Source organism: Poecile atricapillus, chromosome 3, assembly GCF_030490865.1.
Source record: "Poecile atricapillus isolate bPoeAtr1 chromosome 3, bPoeAtr1.hap1, whole genome shotgun sequence".
Classification (NCBI taxonomy): domain Eukaryota; kingdom Metazoa; phylum Chordata; class Aves; order Passeriformes; family Paridae; genus Poecile; species Poecile atricapillus.
In genome coordinates this window covers 11,492,079-11,516,796 of record NC_081251.1, presented here as the reverse complement: position 1 = coordinate 11,516,796, position 24,718 = coordinate 11,492,079, and the positions used below count along the sequence as shown (strand labels likewise).

At 42.9% G+C, this 24,718-nt stretch overlaps 1 protein-coding gene across 4 annotated transcripts; it reads left to right on the top strand.

The window, feature by feature from the left end:
* Positions 1 to 963: 963 nt before the first annotated feature.
* Positions 964 to 22,432, top strand: KCNS3 (potassium voltage-gated channel modifier subfamily S member 3). Of its 4 annotated transcripts, XM_058835268.1 has the most exons (3): positions 1,000 to 1,045; positions 17,822 to 18,005; positions 18,706 to 22,432. In XM_058835268.1, the coding sequence occupies exon 3, from the start codon at positions 18,755 to 18,757 to the stop codon at positions 20,234 to 20,236; it is 1,482 nt and encodes a 493-aa protein (XP_058691251.1). In that variant the 5' UTR covers positions 1,000 to 1,045; positions 17,822 to 18,005; positions 18,706 to 18,754; the 3' UTR covers positions 20,237 to 22,432. The 4 variants fall into 4 exon arrangements, with proteins under 4 accessions (XP_058691253.1, XP_058691251.1, XP_058691252.1 ...); XM_058835270.1 differs by lacking the exon at positions 17,822 to 18,005 and having other exon boundaries at positions 964 to 1,045; XM_058835269.1 differs by lacking the exons at positions 1,000 to 1,045; positions 17,822 to 18,005 and adding an exon at positions 1,465 to 1,587.
* Positions 22,433 to 24,718: the final 2,286 nt, after the last annotated feature.

The following is a 24,718-nucleotide window of genomic DNA, read 5'->3' as shown; positions in this document are numbered from 1 at the left end:
ATAATTGTCAGAAAAAAATATGAAACATATTTTTTCCCCTAATCCTGCAGTTAGTGATGATGATGGTGATGATGGTGATGATGTTTTAGAGTACTTTTTCTTAGTGAAAAGTTTTGAAAAGTTTGGCAGAAGTGCAGAAAATACTTTCTATTGTGTCAAAATTTGTAACGAAGGAATAAACCTCTCCGTTCATTCTCGTCAATTTTCAAAACGCAACCGCTGAAACGCACAAAATGTTTAATCGTGGAACGCTGTCGCAGCTGTGCTTTCGAGTTACACCGGGAGCTGGCCTGGCTTCCCATTGCCCTCTGACTTTAACTCGGGTAGAACTGAGCCCTGACACAAGCAGACAGCTACTCTGGGACATAACACGGAAAACAAATTACTTCCCTCTGCAGCGAGCGGGGGACACTCCGCATCTCAGGCTGTACCGCCAGCTAATCAAGCCGCGTATGTGCCACTTCAGCAGACGGCGCTGGGAATCGATGGCAGGTCAGTCCTTGGCGCTGACAGCGCAGCGCGGTCCCCCAGCCGCACAAAAGCGGGGCGGTGAGAGCCCCCGGCCGCACAAAAGCGGGGCGGTGAGAGCCCCCGGCCAGCCGCACAAAAGCGGGGCGGTGAGAGCCCCCGGCCAGCCGCACAAAAGCGGGGCGGTGAGAGCCCCCGGCCAGCCGCACAGAAGCGGGGCGGTGAGAGCCCCACAGCCGCACAGAAGCGGGGCGGTGAGAGCCCCCGGCCAGCCGCACAGAAGCGGGGCGGTGAGAGCCCCCGGCCAGCCGCACAGAAGCGGGGCGGTGAGAGCCCCCAGCCGCAGCCCAGGGCCGGCACGGGCGGCTCTCACTCCGCGGCGCTGCCGCAGCCCCGGGCGGGAGGCGGCCGGCACAGCCCGCTCCGCCTCGGCAGCATCGCCCCTCCGGACGGGCCGCCCCCTCCGCGCCTCCCCGAGCCGCGGGAGAGCGGGGAGCTACCTGGGCTGCCTGGTAGGTGGCTCGGCGAGGCAGCGGCGCAGCCGGGTCCCCACGCGTGCTCCGGGCACGGGATCCGGGTGGGTGCGGGACTCCCCGAGGGAACCGAGCGGGACCTCCCGGGCGGGGGGCGGGACGCCGGGTGTGCTGTGCGGGACCGACGGGCAAAGTGCGGGAACGCTCCGGGAGAGAAGAGGGAACCTTGGCGGTGGGACCCCCTACACCCACGGAGCGGGATCCCCGGGGCGTGGGGCGGGATTCTGGGGAACACCGACCGCCTGGGCACGAGCGGACCGGGACCCCCGGAGGCACCGCTCCGGCACGGTGCGGAACCACGGGGAGCGGAGCGGGGCCCCCCGAGGGCGCTGCGGGACCCCCGGGTGTGCAGGCACGGCAGCGGGGCCGGGGGATGCCCGGGGCCGGGGAGGGGACTCGCCTGAGCCCGCCTGCCGCCGCCTGCGTTCCCCTCCCACCTCGGGCGGCCCCGCGGAGCCGGGCGGAGCGCGGCGGGGCAGCCGGGGCCGCCGCGGCTCCAGGTAGGCAGCGCGGTCCCGTCCCGCGGCGGGGCGGCCCCGGGGGAGCGGCTGCGCGGGGTCCGGAGCGGCTCCGCACGGTGCCGGAGGTGCGGTGTCTTCTCCTTGCGCTTTGCGGGGCAAACAGTCGGGGGAGGAGGAGGAGAAGAAGAAGAGGGGTGCACGGGATGCCCCCTGTGGGGCACGGGAGCCTCGGTAGGTTTCGCTGTCCCGCCGAAGTCTTGCCCTGAAGCGTCCGGCTCGGGCCGTGCGGCCGCTCCGCGCTGCCCGCAGGGAGGCGGCTCCGGAGCGGGGGCGCGGGCACCGCTCTGGCCCTTCGAGGGGCCGCGTCCTGCCGAGCTCTCCAGGGCTGCTCTCGGATGGCCTGTGCGCATCAATAGCGATACCTCTGAGTTCTTTCGCATTGCAGAGCTCTGCCTTGTCTTTTAGAAACTCGTTTGGGTTAAAAAGTAAACTAGATTTAAGCAGCTGTGAATGGCTACAGTAGCCTCTGTGGCTTAGGAAATGTGGAAGAAGTTTCTTCACTGTGCGCGTCAGAGTTAAAGTAGACTTTACAAAGTTCGAGATAGTTAACGTGATTTTAGAACAAAGTGGATTTTTAAGGCGCTTTCTCTTTTTATAATTGACTTTTTCGATGTTCATCTGTAGGACAGTGAAAATGCTATCTGCTTATTTTCTGGATTTTCATGCCTGCGAGATCACTCTGTGTCAGTACTATTTTTCGTTTGCCTAATGCAAAGCACAGCTGCTGGTTATTCTGGGAGCTGAACTCAATGTGTCTGCTGGGCAAGGTAGACCTCAAGATCTGAGCAGCGGCAGTGTATTGATTCCATTAGCGGAATTTACAGATCTACCGACAGATTCCTTTTAACACAGTCACTTTCCCAGAATTAAAGTTCTCGTCCGAGTGCCTGTCGCTGGTCTAGGCCAATAGATGGCATAAGGCACTCAGGCTAACGTCCTGAGGGGACAGAGGGAGCAAGAATACCTTTTTTACAGGAGTTTTGGAGGGGATGTGTGAGTCAACTTCTGGGTGTCTGACTCGGGATACCCGGGACAGATCTCATTTTCAGAGGCATGTCCTGGACCACACTTCTTACTTTCCTCAGTCACAATTGCAGCATTTCCCAAAATCTTTCTCTCCTATAATCAGGGTGAAGTAACATAGAGTTTTGATAGGATTTGATCTGAGTTAATATCTTAAGCCATGAAGTAGAGCTGTCTTTTCAACTTTGCAAGAAGGGAAAGCTGCCTGTTGTAGCAGTGTTGAAACCAGCAGTCTTTTGGGGGAATGAAAGGCAATTGTCTTATAAGGAAGAAACTTTTTAGTTTCTATGTCTAAATTTCTGTTGAGATATCACTGTGGGTAGAAAAAAAGTTATTTTATGTTCTGAAATTGTGTAAATTATTTAAATACAGGTAGATAGCTAAATGATGATAAAAGAACTTTAACTGACAGTAGTCATATGTAACTTTTACAAGGGTACTTATTAGCTGTAGATTTCAAAATAGTTCTCTTTAAAAAGTGGTGCAGTATCATTAGATTTTTTTTTCAGTTTCAGGAATTAAAACATGGGAAAGGTCCAGAAATAATATCAGATCTCCTAAATCACAGTTCTTTACTTGTCCAGTAGATTTGTTTTATACAGTCTGGACATATCTAAGTGGATCTTGCAATTAAAAAAGAATAAATCTATATGTATCCATAGCAGAGGACATTAAAGCTCTTTTTAAAGAGACCTTCCTTGTCTGTAAATGTCTATGTCTTGTTACCTGTCTCATCACTAAGGCAACCCACAGAAGCTGTGGCAGCCCTTCAACTTCCTATTTGTGGGCAAAAGAAAATCAATGATAAGCTTTCAGCTGAGCTGATGCAAACTGCAGTGTGACCCCTAGCATTGTTCCTGGGACAGGGGAGGTCAGATGTTTTACTGAAATGTCCTTTGTAGAAACAAAGGTCTTGAAGGAGGAGCAGTTCTTTGCTCACCCTCTGTAGGACTTAGCAACTTTCCCAGGGCAGGAATAAAAGCACCTTAAACCTGAAAGGATGATAAATCGGTGTTTAGCCACCAGTATAACCTTAGTGTGCAATTACAGCCACAGGCAGGGTAAAATCAACTGCTAACACCCAGTGTTCATCCTCAATGCAAAACCTCAGCAGTGACTGAGCTGAGCTGAGCTGCAGAAGCACCTTAAATCTGCATGGAGAGTGGAGGCAGCCGAGTTTTCCACACCCAGCACTGGTGCATCTGCCAGAGGTTTGATTTTTGTTCTGGCCGAGCCCCTGGCCAGGCTGGTGTTGGACACGTGTCCTGCCTCGGTGCTGGGGTCACTGCAGAGACCGCTGCCACCGCTGCCCTGGCTGCCTGCTGCTGGCATCCCTGTCCCTGCCTGCTGCTGCCATCCCTGTCCCTGCCTGCTGCTGCCATCCCTGTCCCTGCCTGCTGCTGCCATCCCTGTCCCTGCCTGCTGCTGCCATCCCTGTCCCTGCCTGCTGCTGCCATCCCTGTCCCTGCCAGCTGGGCAGGCTGAGTCCGCATGCTCTCAGGTGAAATAAGTGCTGTTTTACCAGGAGGGTGTGTGAGAGGCAGGATCTGGTGTGAGTTGGTCAGAGGCAGACCGTATCCTGTTGGTCAATATCCGTATAGCAGCCTGGCCTTTGGCTTGGTTACTTGAAAACAGGTTGAGACCCTGCTTTTGGTCTTATTTCCTAGAGGCCCTGTCTAAGCCCGTTTGTTTGCAGCATGTCTCCTGTCCACAGACTCTTGATTTAAGGAACTTGTTTACTTCCTCTTGGGGCACATATATTAAAAAGATCTGCCCAAGGCTAATGACTAGAAACAAGGCTCAAGTCTCTAAACTTGCATCATTATCTGCCTTGCAAATTTTCAGTTGTGGGACATCTGCCAAGGACACATAATAAAGCATAGATCATGAATAAGTAAAATGTATTCCACTAATCTGTGGATATTTTCTTTTTATCTTGCCTTTGCCCCATCCCTTTGTTTTTATTTCTTGCTCTTCATCTATTTTTTAATTTCTGTTAAGCCTTGCCTTTTAATTTATGGCATCATCTTATTTTCTTCCTGCGTTGCCTCTTTAATTTCTGAAGGGGAAGGCACCCCAAGAAAACCAGGCAGGATGCTGTCATTGCCATTGCCTGGTTCTGTGTGGAGGACCAAATCCTCAGCTGCCAGAAACTGTCCTTGATCTGTTCCAGGCAATGGTTCTGCACCAGTTAATGTCAAGGGATCATCTGCTTCAAGGTACTACCTGAGTATGTTACTCTATTCTTTTCCATTTTTTCTTTTTTATACCTCATTTCCTTCTGGTCTTTTTCATTTTCCCATATTTTACTGATGCTTCTTCCCTTAATACTGTACTTTCCATTTGATGTGGATATGTTCTGCTCATCTTGTCTCATTCATAATGTACCTGACGTCCTAACAGCAGTGTGTTAAACTGCTGTCATCTGTCATTTGTGGATAACTGGCTCGTTCTTCTTGCAAGGGCGCTCTGTATGTGACAGTTGCTTGTAATGGTTTTCTTTTGTTTTTCATTCTGTTTTAGAGGAGATGACTGCTAGAATATTTATCTCTCTTGAAGAGGGAGATTGTGTTGATCCTTAGTTTCTGAGGGAGCTCATTCCACAGTAATTTTCAAGATACATCTGTCTTCTGGGAAGATGAGCTTTATGATTTGTATTACAAGGTCCCATCGTGGTCAGTGTTCTTGTTCTGCTTAGTTTGCTGCATGTTTGGGGCCATTTGCTGTGTTACAGGCTAAGCCTGAGACCTCAGTTTTCGTGCAGTGCAGTTCGTGCAGTGTTCAGCAAGGACACAAGGTAAGTCTGGAGTAACATGGTGGTCTCTGTGTTGGTAATGTTGATATAAAGGTGTTGAATGGTTCACTCATTTTGCCTTCTCTGAATTGTTTCTGTCACTGATGTCTGTCTGCTGGGTATTCCCAATGTCCCTAGTCATAGCATGAATATCTGTTCTTTCTTTTATCCACAAACTCTTCAGCTCATCTTCTTGCCCATCACATTAAGGGCACCTGGGGTCACAGGTTCTCAGAGGTTCTCTCCCAAATTTGCCCTAAATCAGGACAGGTGTCTTACATATTTTGCCTTCCCTTCCCTGACAGGTGAGTGGGGACTGAGGTGAGGGGTCTTGATATGCCAGCTCTCACAGCTGCTGAGGAATTTCTGGGAGGGGGCTCCAGGAGAGGCCACTGTGGCTCAGCCCTTCAGAGCCCTTTTGTTCAGAGCAGCCAAGTGCCCTGGCTGCAGACACCGGCCTGACTTTGACTTGCTGGGTATCTGTTGCCATCTCCTCCAGGTAGGTTTATGTCTTAAAGGTTGATCTCGGGCAGGGAGAGCTGCTGGACTGTGAATCCAGATTCAGTCCGTGGCAGATGGGCAGCCTGGAACCATCCTCACCCCTGCCAGCAGCAGCAAGAGATGCAATTGTCCATTCTTGCCCTGTGAGGTGTGGTGCTGTGAGTGCTCTGGAGGTGCACCTGTGCAGCTGGAGCTGTATGCTCTGAGCAGGACTATATTAGGGTAAAGGCTAAGAAATTAACTTTCCCTTTTTCCCCTTTTTTGAAATTTTTTGTCTTATCAGCCTTCCAGTAAAAACCAGCAAAAGTCACAAGGACAAAATGGACTGTGACTGATTTAAGGAGGATAGGTTATATATGATCTGAGGCAGAATTTTGCTTCCTTTTTTCTTCTTTTTACATTTGTGTCCTTTGTTCATCAGCTTGGACAAGCAGTTTAGATGCCAACTGATACCTTAAAAACTGCTTAATTCTTCCACGTGTTTAATCATTCTATCCCAGTGCTACTCTAATGGCAGGCTCAGAGCCCAACTTGTGCTGAGAGTTGCTTGTCTTCTCAAAACAATGGCTATTCATGGCTTCATGAACTTGGGAATGTTGAAGTAGTACACACTGACCTGCTAAATGACATTGAAAAGTGACATCTCAAGTCTCAGCTTCAGCTCAAGGCATGGAGCTTCCAGAGCATGGAGCTCAAGCACTTTAATAAAGTGCTGAGATTTATGGACAAAAATTATCTTGTACTTCAGTCTTGTAAAACTTAGTGTTGGCAATTCTGTGCCCCATACAGAATTTCATGTTTCTGTTTTTTGTTCTTTGAGCCTAACAGATTGACTGTTGATGCTCATGTAAGTACAGGCAGGTTACCTGAGCTAGGGGGTTCTCACTCCTGGCTTCAGTGAGAAGAATTAATCTCATAGTTTGTGAGATGCAATTACAAATCTACAATATTAATTTCGTGGACAGTTGTTGTCAATCAGCATGTTCAAAACAGGGGTGGTGGAAGACTTGGTGTGTCCTAAAGACTCCTTTTTATTTAAGGCTTTATCTTATATATACGTATAAAATTCTTCAGTTATTTCAGTCGGTTACTGCTGATTTAATTAGATTACGATTCCAAAGCTGCTTTGTAATTTTATGAACTCCATTTATTGCCTGTTGAGAGAAGAGCAAATAGAGCCATAAGTTAGGCTTTCATTTTGAGAATAGCTCACTCATTACTGCAGCACAAATGTAAATCAGTCCTCCATGGTTTAGCTGTAGCTAGTGACAAGCGTTGAATGATTGTTTCAGGCTGACATTTTAGAGGCAGACACCTTTTCCCTTGAATAAGCTCCTGAAAATTATGCTGCCTTGTATATTCTTCTTAAGCTAAGAAGATCTGTGTGTCTTCCTGTCCAGTGCACTGTTTGCTCTGAAAAGGGCAGCCAGCATAGATCAATACTGCTCTTTTAATTCACCCATGAAATTGGTAAAAGCTTGATCTGGACAAGGGGGATAGAATGAGTTCTTGGTGATATTTTAGCTCAGTGCTATTAGTCTGGAAACAGTAATGGTGTTTATGTTCTCATTGTAAGCTGTTCTTTTCTGGGAGTTCTGATTTTGTTTTAGTTTGCTGTATATTAGGCCAGGCAAGGAGAAGTTTTTCCCACTAACTTTGATTAAGTTGTTATGATGACAGAAAATAACAAAACAAAATAAAAATTAGTTCATAGTGTGTTTGATGCTCAAATAAAAGTTATTGTGGATTCACACTAAAACCTGTGAATCTTGAGTGAGAAAAGCTTAATCTGCAAGCAGATTTGCTGCTAGGCAAAGTGCTTGTTCCTGGGTCTCTGGGATGCTCCATCCATTTCCTGACCATGAAGCAAGTCTTTTCTCAGGTCTTCTGTAACTGCTAGAGACAGGGTATATCTTTCAGCCTTCTTAAGCTACCACTTATCCTTGGAGCTGAGCAAAACCCCTGGTTTGAGGCAATACTTGAGTACAGGGTTTTTTTTATTCATTATCTTGTATTAAGTTCAACGTGACTTGAAAATACTCCTTTAGCTTGTGTATATTCAGCTCTATCTGAAAGCTTTGGACCAAGTCTCTGAAAAATTTGGACTGAGTCTCAGCTGGCACCTCTAAAAGCTCCTGGCCCTGAGACTTCAGTCTTAGGCAATCAGACATGTTTCTCTTAGTGATAAATATTACTGATTTCAGATGATATTAAGGATTTTTGTATTCAGATACAAAGTCTGGGGACTGTGGGAAAACTGCCTCACAAATGAAGTGAGAGGCAGAAGTTATTTTTCTCTCCAGTGTTTAACTGAGCACATACTGAAGTACTTCATTCAAAAGTAGACAGAAAAAACAAAAAAATACCATTTAATTTCTTGTTCTTCTAGAGAGTTGTAGATTAGCACTGTCTTTAAGGCCAAACAGGTTTTTGCTTTTGTGGTACTTTGTTCAGTGTTCAGTGGTATTTTGCTTCAAGCAGCAGCTTGTGCAGGAAAACTACCACCACCCAAATATGTGTTGCTCTTAGTTTCTTCCAATGCACTGCATATGCTTAATTAAGTCTAATTCTTTAATGGAAGATGTGTAGTTAGGATCTCAGATCTTCCTCTGGAGCTCTTGGTGTGTGGTGCCTTCAAAATTCTTGGGGCTTCTTCTGGGAGTTTATGAATCTAGCTGAAGTTAAGCCCAGGCAAAAAGCTAAAAAATCCCTTGTCCTGTTCAAGTCTTCCACAAAACATCTGCTAATTTTGTGGGATTAGGATTTATGCAGCCACACACCTTCATTTTCCCCTCTCTGGACATTTGTATAGGTCATCTTAAACATTAGAAAAATATATTTGTAAAAAAAAAGTGGGAGAAGTAAGGAGAGAAAGGGCTGGATTTGGACTTCTGAAATTTCTTCTAATCTGATTCTGTTCCAAACTTTCTGTCATTGGAAGACAATAGCTAAAATGGCACCAGAGTAGTTTTATAAGGTCTGACATTGAGTTGATTAAATGGCTGTATTGTTGTGGTCTGTGCAAACCCATGTACTAGCCAGAATTCAGCCCCCACACACAGCCCCTCCAGTACCTTACAGGTTGTGCCAGTGTGGGATATTACTTTGAATATGCAAATCCAGGTCTACTCAACACTTCCTGCAAAAACAATGCATGATAATACTAACAGGTGCTGAAATGAGTTGCACTGGTTAGGGCTGATAACTGATTTTGTGAAACCCTTACTTGCTGGCTATTCCTTTTTGTGTGCAATGACAATGCTTCAGCTTCTATGAATATTCAGTTGAACAGTGGTGCAGTGATGCAATTTTATGTCTTAGCCTGTCACGTACTCACTTCACACATTTTCTGGAAATGTCCTTTCTGCTGAATGCTTTGTGGGGAGAGCCAAATTGACATAAACAGGGAAAGCACCTTTGTTTTTTAAGGACTGAGATGACAAGTAACACACTGGTTGACTGATAGGTGCTATTAGAAGGGCTGTCAGCATCCTGGAGAAACTCCATCTGGGATGAAGTAGCCCCATGGAACAGTTTGGGGGGCTGGTTGAATGGAAGCTCAGTAGAGAAGGACATGGATCAGAAGTGCACACAGTGCTCTCACAGTGAAGGCCCTGGGCTTTGTCAGCAAGGCTGTAACCAGCAGCTCCACAGAAAGAGTCACTGGACCCAGACTGGAACAAAAGAGTCTCTAACTAGGCTTTAGGAGAAATATTCTCCCCATGAGAAGGGTCTGACTGGACAAGGTCACCAAAGAATTTGGGAAATTTTGAAAATGTTAAAAAAATCAGTTGGCCCTGAACAGTCTTCTTTAACTGAACTGGCTTTGACACTGGGTGGGACAAGATGATCTCCAAAGGAGCTTTTTACCACAAATTAGCTTGTGATGCTACCTGGAAAGTCAAGAGGAGTGGTGTAATAAATGATGTCCAGAGTAGGAGCAGTGAGCATGTACCAAAATCTGAGTGCTCCAAAAAACAAAAGGCTTCTGGAGGCCTCAGTGTGGGTAAGGTTTGCACTGTGGCTCTGGACCGTGCATCTCTTGCAGATATTTTCTCCAGCTGCCTCCACATGTCCTTCCTTAGCCTGTGGCTTCAAGTCATGCATCCTAGCACATTGTAAGAGTTACTTGGATGCTTTGAAAGTGAGTGTTGGATCACAGCAGACTGCTGAACTTATATGTGAGATTTGAAGCTCTGCTTCAGAGTTGTCTGGGGTCAAGAGAATTTATATTGAACAGTACTGACTCCTTTAGTGAGATTAACATGCTGCAAACACAAGTGTTTTTACAGATTTTCAGTTTAAGATTTCACTCAAAATATTCACAATAACAATTGCTTGTGTTCTTGTTGCCTAAGAGACTCTGAATATCTTGGAGAACTTCACTGTGGTAAAGAAAACCTTTGTTTATCTCTGAAATTAATATAATTTTTTCAAAACATAAAAAAATAAATGCAGTGTAACTTTATCTTCTCAGACTGACAAGTAAAATTAAATAAATAGCAAAGGAAGGAACTGACTTGTGGAGAATTTGTAGATAGTTGGTTTCTGCTGTCTGTCCTCAGTGACTCCATCCTATTCCAAATCTGCTCTACATGTACACATCCATGGGCCTGGACTGCAGCACAGTGTGCTTAAGTAGATGTTAGGAAAATAATTTTGAGAGAATAAGGGCATTCAAGCCCTGGACCAGATTCCACAACCTCTCTGGAGAGGCTTTATCATGGGACATTAAATAAACATCTGCCAAAGTTTTTCTAGAAGTAGCTGATTTTGCCTTGAGGAAGGGGAGAGAAGCTGAATTATATTACTTTTCAAGGTCCATTCAAGCCCGTTTTCTGTATTCAATGGTATATTACTAATTTAAGCATCTTATTTCTAAATGAATTTAAAAAAACTCCATCAAATGGGCTGAGGTACACCCCAGACAGTATTGCAGGGAAATAATTATTTTGTTCAAGCAGCTTATCCCAAAGCCAGGACTTTGCAGAGTAAAGCTATAATGGATTCAAAAGCTGTGTGTAGCCAGGTGAGTTGTGTTAGCCCTGTGCTCTGCAGCTGAATTGCCCTTTTAGCTCTGCTAGTGGCTGTGCTAGTGCAGGTGTTGCTGGTAGCACAGGCAGGACTGACTTCAGGTCTCTACAGTTTTTTCTGCTGTAATATGTTACAACATAATCCTGGTGTTTATGTTCATGTCTCTTTCCAGTTTAAGGAGGAAAGGTCCTACTTTATGCACTGCATATATTTTTAGATTGTTCAGAACAACTTTTTCACCCAGTGAAACTGACTGTTGTGATTGGATTTTGTGTCCTTTGCAGTCAGAAAATGTAGGATGGACAAACAAACAGAAGATTCTGAGTATCAGATCAGTCTCCTTGGCAGTGAGTTAAATCTGAATTTTAACACTCTGTACCCCTTCCACAAGAGGTAAGAATATTCTGAATTGCACCAAGTTCAGCATTCCTTTCCTAAATATGGAAGAATTATGGCTCTATGTGGGTGTAATTTGCCACTGTGCAGAGGCTTGTGACCCATTAACACTCTCCTTAAAAACTCAGGGAAGTCTTCAATGGTTCATGGACCTGTGTATTAGAGAAAATATATCATGTCTAATTGTTCATCCCTTTCTGTTAGGTGTGGAAAAGTTGTGGTGGGATAGATGGGGCAGTTTCTCACCTCTGCCATAATAGCCCCTCAATGCAACTATGGGCATTGAAACTGCCCTGTAAATACAGGAATTGTATTTAGATTTTCTATGCTAGATAAATATGTTGAGGGAGGGGTGCATTTGTTGTTTTCTTTTTTTGTTTGTTTTATTTTATTTTGTTAGCTGCTATAGGGCTGAACTGTCAGAATGCATTTGGCTGCTCAGGGTACCAGTACCTGGAGTGGTGTGGGTTAGCTTTTGAGGAGACTGTGAAGGAGGTAATGGTGTCAGAGGGATGTGGGTTTGTTTGTGGGCAGCTTATCTGCTCTGTGACTTCAGGGATGCTGCTCTCTGTTTCTGGGTATCTGCATTATTTTCCTTGCTTAGGTAGGTAACCTTTCAAAACCACACAACCTTTATAAGTGAATTGCAGTTTCACCAAGGATCTTAGATTCTAGACTAATCAATGTTGAAGGGAGAATGAAGAATTATTTTCAAGAGTATATATTGATATATTTTTATACTGAGTAATTTTTTCTATGTGGAAGTGTCTGATGTATCAGATATTTTGATACCACAACTAATGGTACCACAAATTACTACAGTAAGGGTAACAATAGGATTTTATGTTCATTGTGATCACTGGAGAAGTACTTAAGTGGAAACAATGGGGAACTCAGTGAAAAGTGGGGTACAAAAAATAATTTGGGGAAGGGATCCATAGAAATTACGCTCGTTACAGAGGTACCTAAAAGCTACAATGTCCACTTCAGATAGTACTTGGTGTTTTAAAGCTGTGCTCTTGATGGGTGCTATTAATACAACCTGTCAAACAAGATCATTGCCAAAATAACCTGGAGAGAAACAATTTCTTTTACCATCAAACCACAGCAACACTGACCTGCTTGCAATAGTGCCTTGGTATCGTCTCAGATATTTCTGTGAACTTCAGCCATTGGGATGATAGAACACAAGGGAGTGCTCAGTGTGGTCAGCTGTCTGTCTGAGCTGTCTGTGGAACAGGTGTGGTAGCTGCAGCGTTCTAACTGGCCTTAAGTGATGGGGATTTACAGGTTGGTTTTCAAGCAGGCACATTTTAATCTGTCACTTCCACTTAGTTGCGGATAATGATCTTTAAATTTATATGAAGAGAGTATAAATTGCAGAGCCTTTGGGAACGTTGCAAGGTGCAAGCCTTGTTAAGTCTCATAATGTGTGTTATCTCCAGGGGCTTTTCAAGTCAGAGAGAGAATAACTTTTTTTCTTTTTTTTCTTTTTCTTTTTTTTTTTTTTTTTTTACTTTAATCAGTTTACAAGGTGACATTCTGATGATTGGGTGGTATTAGGTGTTACTACTTGTTCTTTATGTATATGAGAAGGCAGTTCAGATCACAGACTGCGTTCCCAAAGAAGCTTCTGTCGTGTGCAGGCTGCAGCTGGTGCGTTTTCCCTTGCCCCTTTCTCATACCCAGCCCTTGGCATAGCCTCTGTCCTCGCCTGCATCCTCATAGTGGAAATAGCAGAATTTCACTTTGGGAGGATTCATTTTATACTGTATTAGTCTCCTGGAAGTTATCCACCTTATGGCACTACTCATACAGGCCTCTTACCTAGTCATGGCAGAGATGGACCCCACCTGTGGTGATTCACCCCCAAAAACCTCTGCCTCAGCTGAGTGGTGTGAACCACAGGCTGGAGATGCCTGTTCTTCTATTCTTGCTAATGTTCTTTTACTCTCAGTTATAACAGCTTCATTTCTTCCTTACCAGTCTTTTGGAGGAAGTGACTTTTTTTAACCCCCTGTATTTGAAGGCTGCTTTTTGACAGGTATGAATATTTAAATAATTTTACATTTGAATGTCAGCAGTGCTTCTAGCAGCTATTGTTGTTTCCAAATGATGATCATCTCTTTCTGATCTTCGTTGTATTGCAAAGTTCCATAAACATTTGGCACAAGTTTAGTTTCTAAAACAGCCTGGTGACAGTAGAATTGTGCTGGGGTGAACATAGCCAAGTAGGCTTACATGGGAGTAACATCAGAACAAAATTTGCCCTGGATACTTCAACTCAAACTTTTATTTACCTGATGTCTTCTAGGAGGTTGTACTGAATCAATTTTAAAATAAATGTAGTTGCATAATTCTATTATTTTCATGGCATTTTAATGCAGTATTCTGCTTAAAGGATGATACTGCCAGTGGAATATAAAAAGTAAATTACAGCTGAGAAAAGAATTTAGCTGATTAATTTATCCTCTTTGCCTCACAGAATGTCCATGACCACAGAGTAGTTTCTTCAGATGGTCTTGATATTTGTGCTAGCTGACCTTTTAAAGTTAACCTCTGCCTCATAGTTTGTGAATGACTTTACAATTAACTGTGTCAAGTATTACACAGGAGAGTTGAACGTTGCAGCTTATATCACAGTGAAAGAGGCTGTGCTAAGTAATATTACCTTACATTGTTCCAGGCTTAATTAAGTGTGCTAAAGCAGTTATTACTGCCCAGCTGACAGACAACAACTTAAGTCATGCTAACTGGATTTCAGTCCAAATCCCTAATTGTGATTGATCGAGTATATTATATATGCATTTAAATGCTTTTCTCTGCTCAGTGAGTCAGAAACTGTAGACTGTAGTACTTCTAGGTGGTGCATTAGACAAGTATTTGCCCTATGATGAGTGGAGAAATTCAAACACTTAAAAAATCAGTGAAATGTTGATCCTGAGCTGAAGGTTTTTATGGTTTGTTATCCACAGCATTTTAGAAGTACTTAGGTGTCAAAACCTGCACGTGTGCAGCTTGGATGATTTGTAGAAGCTCTTAACTGTTGGGAAATTAGCAGAAAAAACAGCCCAGGTGTTTGTCTGCATCATTAGGAGACAAAATCTGGTTCGTGGGCATGGCTGAGTGACAGAGTAAGATTCTTTAGGGGGAATTTGCTCACAGCTGAATTTCCGGAGTTTAGAACCCTAAAATGGAAATCTACCAAGATTATCAGATTCCTTGGGAAAAAATGACTTTGAATTCTGGAAACACTTTTCAGAGTTGCCAGGATTTGCGTGCCCTTTCAGGTTCACATCAGTGCTATATCCCTTGTGACTTCACTGTGAGCAGGACTAGGGCCTTTTATTTATGTTCCTTCTACTTAGAGGAAACCATGCTAAAATGTGTATTTAATCTTGGGAGGTTTATGGAGTGTAAGGGTGCAGGAAACACAAGCTGAGGTTAAGACAACATAGCCATGAAGGAAACCGGTAGAAAATCTGTAGGCATGTGCCCTCTTTGTGTATTTTAAGTAGCAGAGCACAACAGCTGTAAACCAGTTCAACTCTTTCTGTTGTGTCTGGATAATCACAGATTAATGCTAACAAAAGATGAAACTGACCCAATTTAGAATTACTAGTAGCCAAGGTGTTACCATGCTCAAAGATTCAACATATCAAAAAAGATGTTTTGAAGCTTGTGGTGTAGGACCTCATGGAGAATGGGGACTTTGTGTAGATACTATGCAAAACATAACTGAGAAAGAGGAACTTTGCTGACAAATAGATGTATAGTATGGGGGTGCACATGGTCACTAAAAATCTCTTAGGGGTTTGTTCCAGAAGAGGTTGGAAACCACAGCACTTTGGGGTGTGTTATACATCTGTGTGTAGCTGTCTGAAAGGGACTGTATCTGCAAACTGTCTCTGTGACTCCCCTTTTGTGAGCTTCAGGGATTTCACAGCGTGCTAAATGCCCAGAAATTTGCAGCTCCCCTTCCAAGCCAGACAATGGGCCTGTGGCCTCACCAGCAATGTGTGACTGCAGAAGCACTGGCTAGAGCCCATCTCTAAACTAGACTGGGAAGAGTTAGATCCTGTCATTCTGTTTTTTATTCTAAAGTTTGTATCCTTTTCACACAGATTTCCTTATGACTGGCTTTTATTTAGCCCTGAAGCTCAACATTTGGAACTTTTATTTGTTGGGTTTTTTTCATTATCTTGGAAAATAATGTTCATTCTTCCAGTAAGCATCTTTCTTCTGTGTCATTTCATTTTCTATTCTATATGAATTCTTATCCAGTAGCTGCTTGAAACAGCTGAAGCAATTAAAGCAAACAAGTAACTAACATCTGGTATGTGTTTATTTGCTCTCTTATAACTCTCTCCAGGGTAAGAATTGTGTGATTTGGAATAGTTACCAGTTTATTATGTTATCTATATTTGAAGAAGACCAAAGAGGTTAATGTTGCTCTTCAAGTTGAGATTTACAAAGTTTGTGGTAGTTCTTTGTTCTTAGGATGTTCATGAAACAGGCCTTGGCACTTCAGGAAAACATCATTTCCAGCTGAGCATAGTTTTACCCTTGAGGGAAAAGGTCTCCTGAGTGAATAAAGGGTTTCCATGAGTAGAGAGCACATTGTGCTGAGACCAAAGTTGTCATCTGTGGTCATTGCCCTGTGGCTCGAGTCACTTGTTAAAATGACACAAATTGTTCTGATGGTACCTGGCACAACAATGTCCTGGTCTGTGGCTCAGGAATCAAGGTCTCTGCAAGACAAGACATTCTTCAGAAGAAGATGCTCTTGACATAGTTATTGTGAATCTTTCCTGTATGTTCTTTTTGTAGTCTAAAAATCACTTAATGGTAGTAATACATTAAGCAGGTTCTGGATCATGCTCTTTCTAAGCAAGATCCACTTTCTCTCTGCACAAATATTGTACAAATTATGGCAGTACCCTCAAAATAAAGCAGTAAATTATTGCTCACTGAATTTATTATACAGAGCCATTTAATGAAGGCACCATTATGAATATTATCTGCATAATCGATATGGTTTTATATTGCTATCTCAACAGTAAGTCAGTCTTGTGTACTAAGAATTTGCTGAGCACTAGGTTCTTGCTTTAGTTATTTCGGAGTAAAACTTGTTTTGCATTTGTCATTATTTGTCATGGTCAGAAGTGCCCCCAGACAGGAGGATAGTGGCATTAAGCTGAAGGAGGATAGATTTAGATTGGATATTAAGAAGCAGTTCTTTACTGTGAGGTTGATGAGACACTGGCACGGGTTGCCCAGAGAAGCTGTGGATGTCTCATCCCACTTTGTCCAGAATTGTTCAAGGCTGGGTTGGATGGGCTTCTGAGCAATCTGGTCTAGTGGAAGGTGTCCTGTCCCTGTCAGGGAGGGTGGGTGTGAGATGATCGTGTAGGTCCCTTCTGACTCTAACCATTGTATTCTATTTATTTAGTTCTATGACTGTATGATCTTGCCTGGTTTTTGTAGTGCTCACTTACACTGCCAGTGTTCTTGTGTTAATGAATTGCCAGAAGTGGAGATTTTATTGACTTAAAATGAATCAATAACTAGAGGGTTTTTGGGTATACTGAATATACTTTGACTTCCAGTCACCCCAGTCCAGATTTATGGCTTTTTTTTTTATTTATAGTGCTATAAAACAGAGCTTGGCTCTAGATCGTGAGTGAAGTGTGGTGATGTTTATCAGACGAGTCTTGCTGCCCTTCTGTGAGGAGAGATCAATGGTCTTATTTTACATCTTAATGATTCCTAAAAACTGAAGCCTTGGGAAATGGCTGGAGCAAACATGTCTTACAACCACTCTATTAGCTTGCAAATACATGCCTTCAAACTAAATCTAAAGGTGCAAAATAATTTCTATGTTGTTGTGATTTAACCTCAGCTGGCAGCTCAGCCCCATGCTCACCTAACCCCTGTGGGATGGGGCAGAGAACCAGAGAGGTGAAATGAGAACTTACAGTTTGAGATAAAAAACATTTAATAGGTAAAGCAGAAGTGAAGCAAAGCAAGGAATTCATTCACCTCTTTCCCATGGCAGGTGTTCAGCCATGCCCAGGAAGGCTGGGCTCCATCACATTTAATGTTGACTTGGGGAGACTTGGGGTGACAAACACCATCAATCTGAGTGTCACCCCCCTTTCCCTCTTCTTCCCCCAGATCTACATGCTGAGCATGACCCCATATGATATTGTTTGTTAGGACAGGAGGGTTTTGATACTATCTTGTCACATTTAAAATTAATTGGTTTCCATACAAAATTGAAATAAATTAGCTTAGTGTACATCAATTAGTGTTTAAGTGTCAGAGATCAAAAACATTTGCTCTTCTCATGATCTGAAGTTACATATAATCTGATGGCAAATGTAAGAGCTGTCAGTTTTGGCTTCACAATGACTTGGAAGGAAAGCAAGAAGGCAGTTCTATAAAAGTTTAGTTACTGACTAGTAACTATAACTGCCTTTTGAATTCAGTTTCAGCTGAATTTATAGTAAAATATGGAAACATTTAAACTTCCTTCTGTCCATCTGCAGGTGTCCACAGGTAGTTGTTGAGGAAAAATTACCGTGGAAGTCCCATCTCTGAAAGCTCTGTTTCCAGACATGACATTTCAACACCAACTTCCCAGCACTGCTGTAGTGGTTGTAGCTCTGCTGTGGCAAAATAGGAATTGCTTGTGGAACTGACCAAGGTTGTAAGAGGGCTGTGACACTTCAGGTGAGTAGGAAGGCAGATAGAAAAGTACCTGAGGCAGTGCAGATACCCAAATATGTACTGCAGCATTCTGAAGTCAGGAACTGAAAAGCTTCAAATGCAGTTTTGATATGTTTTCAAGAACACAGAATGTTCTTGTGTGAATTACCCTAGAAGTAAATGAATTGATATGTCAGCAAAAGTAATTGCAGTCCACGTTCAAGCAAATAACATTGGAACAAGTGGATTACAAATTGCAACATCATATAAATTAATACAACTCAACTGAAACTGTAATTGAGAGAAACCTGCTCAAAAGTTTTATCCTAAATGTTTTGATTGATTGACAAGTTTTCTCTTTAAAGATTTTTTGCATCATTGAAGTACATGGATTTCATGCCTATTAATTTCATAGTGATAGTAAAATAGAGACTGATTTACAGATGAATTCAGCTGTCTTCTTCACCCTGGTAAAAAGGACACCTAAGCCAGAACCTACAGCTTTCAAATTTGCTAAAGCTTTGTAAAACTTTGCTAAAGCTTGTAAGCCAAACTAATTTAAAACTACATGACTGTGAAATGCTGAATAAGGGTATTTATAATTTAATTTCTTTTTTTATTTGTTTTGTTACAGCAATTCACAGTAACCAGAGATGGAGAAAAGAATGTGTCACAAGAGCAAAACTGAATTAAATGCTCTAACAATATCTTATGTTCTTTTCAGGTTCTATGTAATCTCATTGAGAGACAGCTGTGGAACTCGTCTGTCCAAAATGGTTTATGGTGAATTTTTCCGCAGACCTGGCAAAGATGCAGAACTTATCAATTTAAATGTGGGTGGCTTTAAGCAATCAGTGGATCAAAGCACCTTGCTCCGATTTCCCCATACCAGACTCGGAAAACTTCTCAAATGCCATTCAGAAGAGGCTATTCTAGAACTGTGTGATGATTATAGTGTGGCAGACAAGGAATATTACTTTGACAGGAATCCTTCCTTGTTCCGATACGTTCTGAATTTTTACTATACGGGCAAACTTCACGTTATGGAAGAACTTTGTGTCTTTTCCTTCTGCCAGGAAATAGAGTACTGGGGGATAAATGAGCTGTTTATTGATTCCTGCTGCAGCAATCGGTACCAAGAACGGAAAGAAGAAGGTCCTGATAAAGACTGGGATCAGAAGAGTAACGACAGTATGGACTCCTCCAATGAAGAGTCATCCATATTTGATAAAGAGCTAGAAAAGTTTGATAATCTGTGTTTTGGTGAAATAAGAAAGAAGATCTGGGTCAGAATGGAAAATCCTGCATACTGCTTGTCTGCCAAGTTAATTGCCGTGTCATCCCTGAGTGTTGTTCTGGCATCAATTGTGGCCATGTGCATTCACAGCATGCCAGAATTTCAAAGGCTGGATGCCAATGACAGGCAGATTGGAGACCCTGTGCTGGAAGCTGTGGAGATTACGTGCATCATCTGGTTTACTGCTGAGCTAGTGATCAGGCTCTTCACTGCTCCAAGTCAAAAGAAGTTCTGGAAGAAACCACTGAACATCATTGATTTTGTCTCTATTATCCCATTTTATGCCACATTGGCTGTGGACACGAAGGAAGAAGAAAGTGAAGATATTGAGAACATGGGGAAAGTGGTTCAGATCCTGCGGTTAATGAGGATATTTCGCATCCTGAAATTGGCCAGGCACTCCGTAGGACTGCGGTCTTTGGGCGCTACTTTGAGACACAGCTATCAAGAAGTTGGACTTCTGCTTTTGTTTTTGTCAGTTGGGATTTCTATTTTTTCAGTGCTTGTCTACTCTGTGGAGAAGGATGATGACTCGTCAGAACTGCAGAGCATCCCTATTTGCTGGTGGTGGGCAACCATCAGCATGACCACTGTTGGTTATGGGGACACTTACCCAGTCACACTTGCTGGGAAGCTGCTTGGCACCCTCTGCATTATCTGTGGGATACTGGTGGTAGCACTTCCAATCACCATTATTTTCAACAAGTTTTCCAAGTACTACCAAAAGCAAAAAGCTATTGATAGAGACCAGTGCAACAATGACCGCAAAGAGAAAAGCAATGACCTACCCTATTTTAACATTAGGGATATTTATGCAAAAAAGATGCACTCCTTCATTTCTAGCCTTTCTTCAGTAGGAATCGTAGTCAGCGACCAAGATTCAACAGATGCCTCTAGTATCCAAGATATGGAGGATGTTTATAACACGGTATCTTTAGAGAATGGTACAGGAAAATGAGTTGAATCACGTTTGCTTCTCTTTATTTCTCTTCTTATTCTTGGTAAATGCAGACTGACAAACTTCAGTGAATTCATTAAGAGCAGTTGATTCTCAGGGTACTTAACTCTCAGCCATATTTGGACATTCTTTGCTCTGAGGATGCCATAAAAACTTCATTGTTTATATGAGGCTTTAAAATATGCCTCATATAGTGGTTTAGTTTTTGCACAACTAATGTTATGCATTTTTGAGACAAAAAGTTGGGAAGAGAGTTTTAAATGTGAGATAAGTGGTTTTTTTTTTGTTCTGTGGGTATTGTTGTTCAATTTGTTCATTGTTTTTTCCCCTGCAGCAGTCTCGTATCTTACACAGAATTTGCTTTTACAATTTTCTGTTCTTCAGGTAGAGATGTATTGCAAACATGTAAGAACTATTGCACAAGTTAGTTAAGTTTTTACCTGCAAATACATTAGATAAATGAAGGAATTGTGTACATGTAAAACTGTGCTCACTAACACATTTATGTAATTTTAGAGTTGGAACCCGTTTCCTGAGTTGGGGCAGAAAATATATATTGGTACATATTGTTTTTACTCCATGGAAGCATGATATTTATTAATTTCGTTTCAAAAGCACAATACATTTTTAGTTTGTTAAAATAAATGATTCCCATTGTGCCTATATTTTTCCTAGGATCCAGCCATGGCCAAGCTCTATCAGGTCCTAAAGGTTTTAAGTCGTAAGTCCCAGGATGAAGTGTCTGGCTTAAGCAGGATTGGAACTTTTTGTGCCATTTAGCCACCTCTTCTGCTGTTGTGACCCTGAGCAATTCTGGTGTCTGGAGGGGATCCTGCTGTGATTAAGGCCACCCCGGTGGCTTCCCCAGGGACTTTGATTTGTGGGCATTGAAGCAAACATCTGTGGTGGTCTTCAGAAGTGACTGCTCCCTGGTGCCAGCCAGCTCCTTGCTGGGGGCTGCTGCCTCAGTGGTAGGAGCAGTGGGAGCAGCACCTCAGCTGCTGTGCTGGGTCTGTGTCCAGGGCTGAGGTGCTGGGCAGTGGAGGTGTGAGGACGTGCTCTTCTCTGCCATATGTTGCCCATTGGAGAGGTAAGGTGGGCACTGCCGTGTTGGAACTGTTTCAGCTCATTTTTCTAAAGCTCATCTGCTGGTGGTGGCAGCTTTCCTGGTGTGTGCCATGTGCTGGAGCAGTGCTCATTGCTTGGCAGTCCTGCAGCTGTGTGTGTTCCCCTCCTCTGCAGGGATTTCTGAAGCAGCCAGCTAACTCTGCTCTGTTCCAAGCAGTGCTGGAGAAGCTCAAGGACCTAAGAGTGTTAAGTGGACCTTATAGCCCATAGTGTTTTTGAACACTCATTCTCTTTCATTTGTCTAGTGACTAAATCAGATGCTGGGCAACAGGAATCAAAGACACTGTGATGTCAATATTTTCCTTAAAGAGAGGTTTGAATATTTTATTTTTTTTAATATTACTGGGTCAAATACAAATGCCTGTACTAAGCTTCTATTCAAGAAGATAAAACTCTGTAGGAATTGACTTCAGAACTGAGTAAGATGCCAGAAAATGACAATTGATTTTAGCTACTGCAGAAACTTGATTTTTCATGTGTCTGCCAGATTTTCTATTGCAAAATGCATTAAATAACTGAGGTACACTTAAATTTACTATGGCACAGAGCTCTAACCTCTTTCTGACATGGAGAAACGAAACAGAAAAGGCTCAACATATACATTGTAAAGATGTGTCTCAGGACTGCTGTGCATCAATATAGTGATTTGGGACATAAAGAAAATATTTTGAGCTTTGGAGAAACCTCAGATTTGGCTTGTTACTGGCTGACTGTTGTAAGGGTATGTGATGCTTCACAAAGATAATTCTTCCCATAGCTCTTGTAGGAATAACAAAAAGCAAAGTTAGTCTAAATGTGATTTGTTCTTGCTGAACACTTAACATTAAAAAGATGCAAAAATACAAAATACTAAATATGCCTGTGCATATGAATCTAATAGGAACTAACAGAATAACAGTAAAAAAGATACTCTCTGTCCTAAGAAAACCTCTTGGTGGTGTCCATGTAAAGATATATTTATATGATACATTGCCACTGAAGATCAAAAGCAATGAGAAGTATTGTAATGCAACAAAACCTGCAAGAAATTGTATTAAATAATTGAAAAAGTGCTACTGAAAAATTTCATTTTGTGTGTCAGGCATTACTCAAGGATCACAAAATATACAGCTTTGTGGATTAAATTTTACTGACTGGTAATTTGTCATAAAATTGATAAGCTTTTCATCTAACTCATGAATCAGTCTTAAGGCTGTTACACTTTTTAAGTTCCCTGACTTTCCTTATGCATTGATACATCTTGCAGAAAAGTGAGATATATCTTTTGGAACACATCAGAAGGTGGTCCATATGTCATTTAGTGTACACTATTTTGATTTCTGCAATGAGATCTTGGCCTTTTTCAGATCAATTGTATCTTAAAAGTGTCTTTCTTGTATTCTTATCCCCTTGCTGGAATAAATCCAGCACCTTGGTTTCACAGAGGCATGACTGTGAGCAGGATGTGAGCTGTGCTTCTTGCCAGAAGATGCTCCTCTCAAGGCTAATCTGCAGTGCTGCTAGAGAGTGTCACAAACCTCGAGTGCCAGAGGGAAACAGAGAGCAAAGACTGAGATACTGCACATTCTAGGGGATTGTTTCCTATTGAATCTGCCTTCTTCCTTGGTCTACAGTGGCATATTGTTGATTTGTGATATCAGTGTCAGCAGAAGGTATATTGGATATTGTTTTTTTTCCCGCAGCACATTTTTTTTGCATTAAAAATGCTTCCTAAATTCTCACCACCAAGCTGCTCTGTTTCAGACACCAAAGCACAGAGAAGATTACCATTTATACATGCATCCCATTTTGTGTGGGAGAGATTTGTTCGTTTTTATACAAAACAATTTACTGGCATGTTGTTGCTTTCTTTGTTTTGATGCCAAACTCTTCCCTTTCGATACCCAGTATTTCCACAGGAGCATCCACCTTTGCCTGGCTTTCCCTAGTGTGTGATGGGGAGGCAGCACTGCACTGCACTGCATTGCAGCTCTCTTTGAGAGGCTTCCAGCTGGCAGTAGTATCACCCCACTGCTCACAGCTCCTGCCTTGCCAGGGGCAGGCTCTGACACTGGCACTGCTTTTTGGGATATGTTAGTAGAGGAAAAAGTCCAATGGAGAGGAATTAGAAAAGAGAAGTGGGAGAAGGCAGGAAGCAATTAGTCAAAAGGTGTGGTGGAGAAGCATGAGAGGACCTCAGAAGAAAGGGAAAAAAGAAGTTGACAGAAAGAGTCCTCATATTTTTTTCACTTATTTCCTGTTTTTTTTTTACACCAGTGCTTTTGTCCCCTTTCCTTCTTTCTCTCTTCTATCCCCTCCTGCTCCTACCCTGGCCCCCCTTCTCGACCAGCCTCTAATCCAGCAGCCTAAAAATGTCTAAAATTTTTATGTCTAAAAATGAGGGTCTTTCTGAATCCAGAAAGGCATGTTCCATCCACCTGCAGAGCAGCAAGCAAAACTTAGCAAGGATGAAATTAGTGAGCACAGCCAGTGCTTTTGTAAGAAGTCACGGTGTTGCTCAGATTGTGGAACATAAATGTGGGGTAAATAAACATCACATTTGTGTCAAGCCTGTAAATGGAATACCACTTATGGCTTAGATAGAAATTCACAATCCACAACCTCCTTGTGAAGGGGAGGAGCAGACCTTGATCTCTTCACTCTGGTGACCAGTGACAGGACCTGAGGGAACGGCCTGAAGTTGTGTCAGGGCAGGTTTAGGTTGGATATCAGGAAAAGGTTTTTCACTCAGAGGGTGGCAGGGCACTGGAACAGGCTCCCCAGGGAAGTGGTCACAGCACCAAGCCTGACAGAGCTCAAGAAGCATTTGGATAATGCTCTTGGGCATGTGGTGTGATAACTGGGGTGTCCTGTGCAGGGCTGAGAGTTGGACTTCATTCTCTTTGTGCATCCCTTACAACTCAGCATATTCTGTGATTCTGTGATAATGCCAGATATTTCCATGTAAAAGCAGACTTCTTGTTGATTCCCATGTGAGCAGGTTGCTGTCAGGGGCTGCTGAGAGTATCAGGCAAGATTTGACTGGCAAATGCAGTACATGGGCTCACAGCATGCCAAGGGCTCCTGACAGGCTGCTGTGTATTAATGCATTTATTCATTTCCACATATTCCTAACGTCTAGAGCAAGTGACAAAAAACCACTAAGCTGTGGAGAGCTTCTCTAATATTTTTTGATTAGCTGACAGTGTTTGTGGAGCTGCTAATACCTCTTCATCCAGAAGAGGACATTTCTCAAACAAAATCACAATAACCCTGAATTGGATGTGCAGTTTGTGACTGATAGCAGTAGCTTGGTCACAGTCAGTAAATAATGCTGTCTGGTGCTGTGTGGCTGCAATGCTGCTGCCTGTATTT

Excerpts from the sequence above, each read along its gene's own strand:
- KCNS3 (XM_058835270.1), top strand. The coding sequence starts at position 18,755 with ATGGTTTATGGTGAATTTTTCCGCAGACCTGGCAAAGATGCAGAACTT.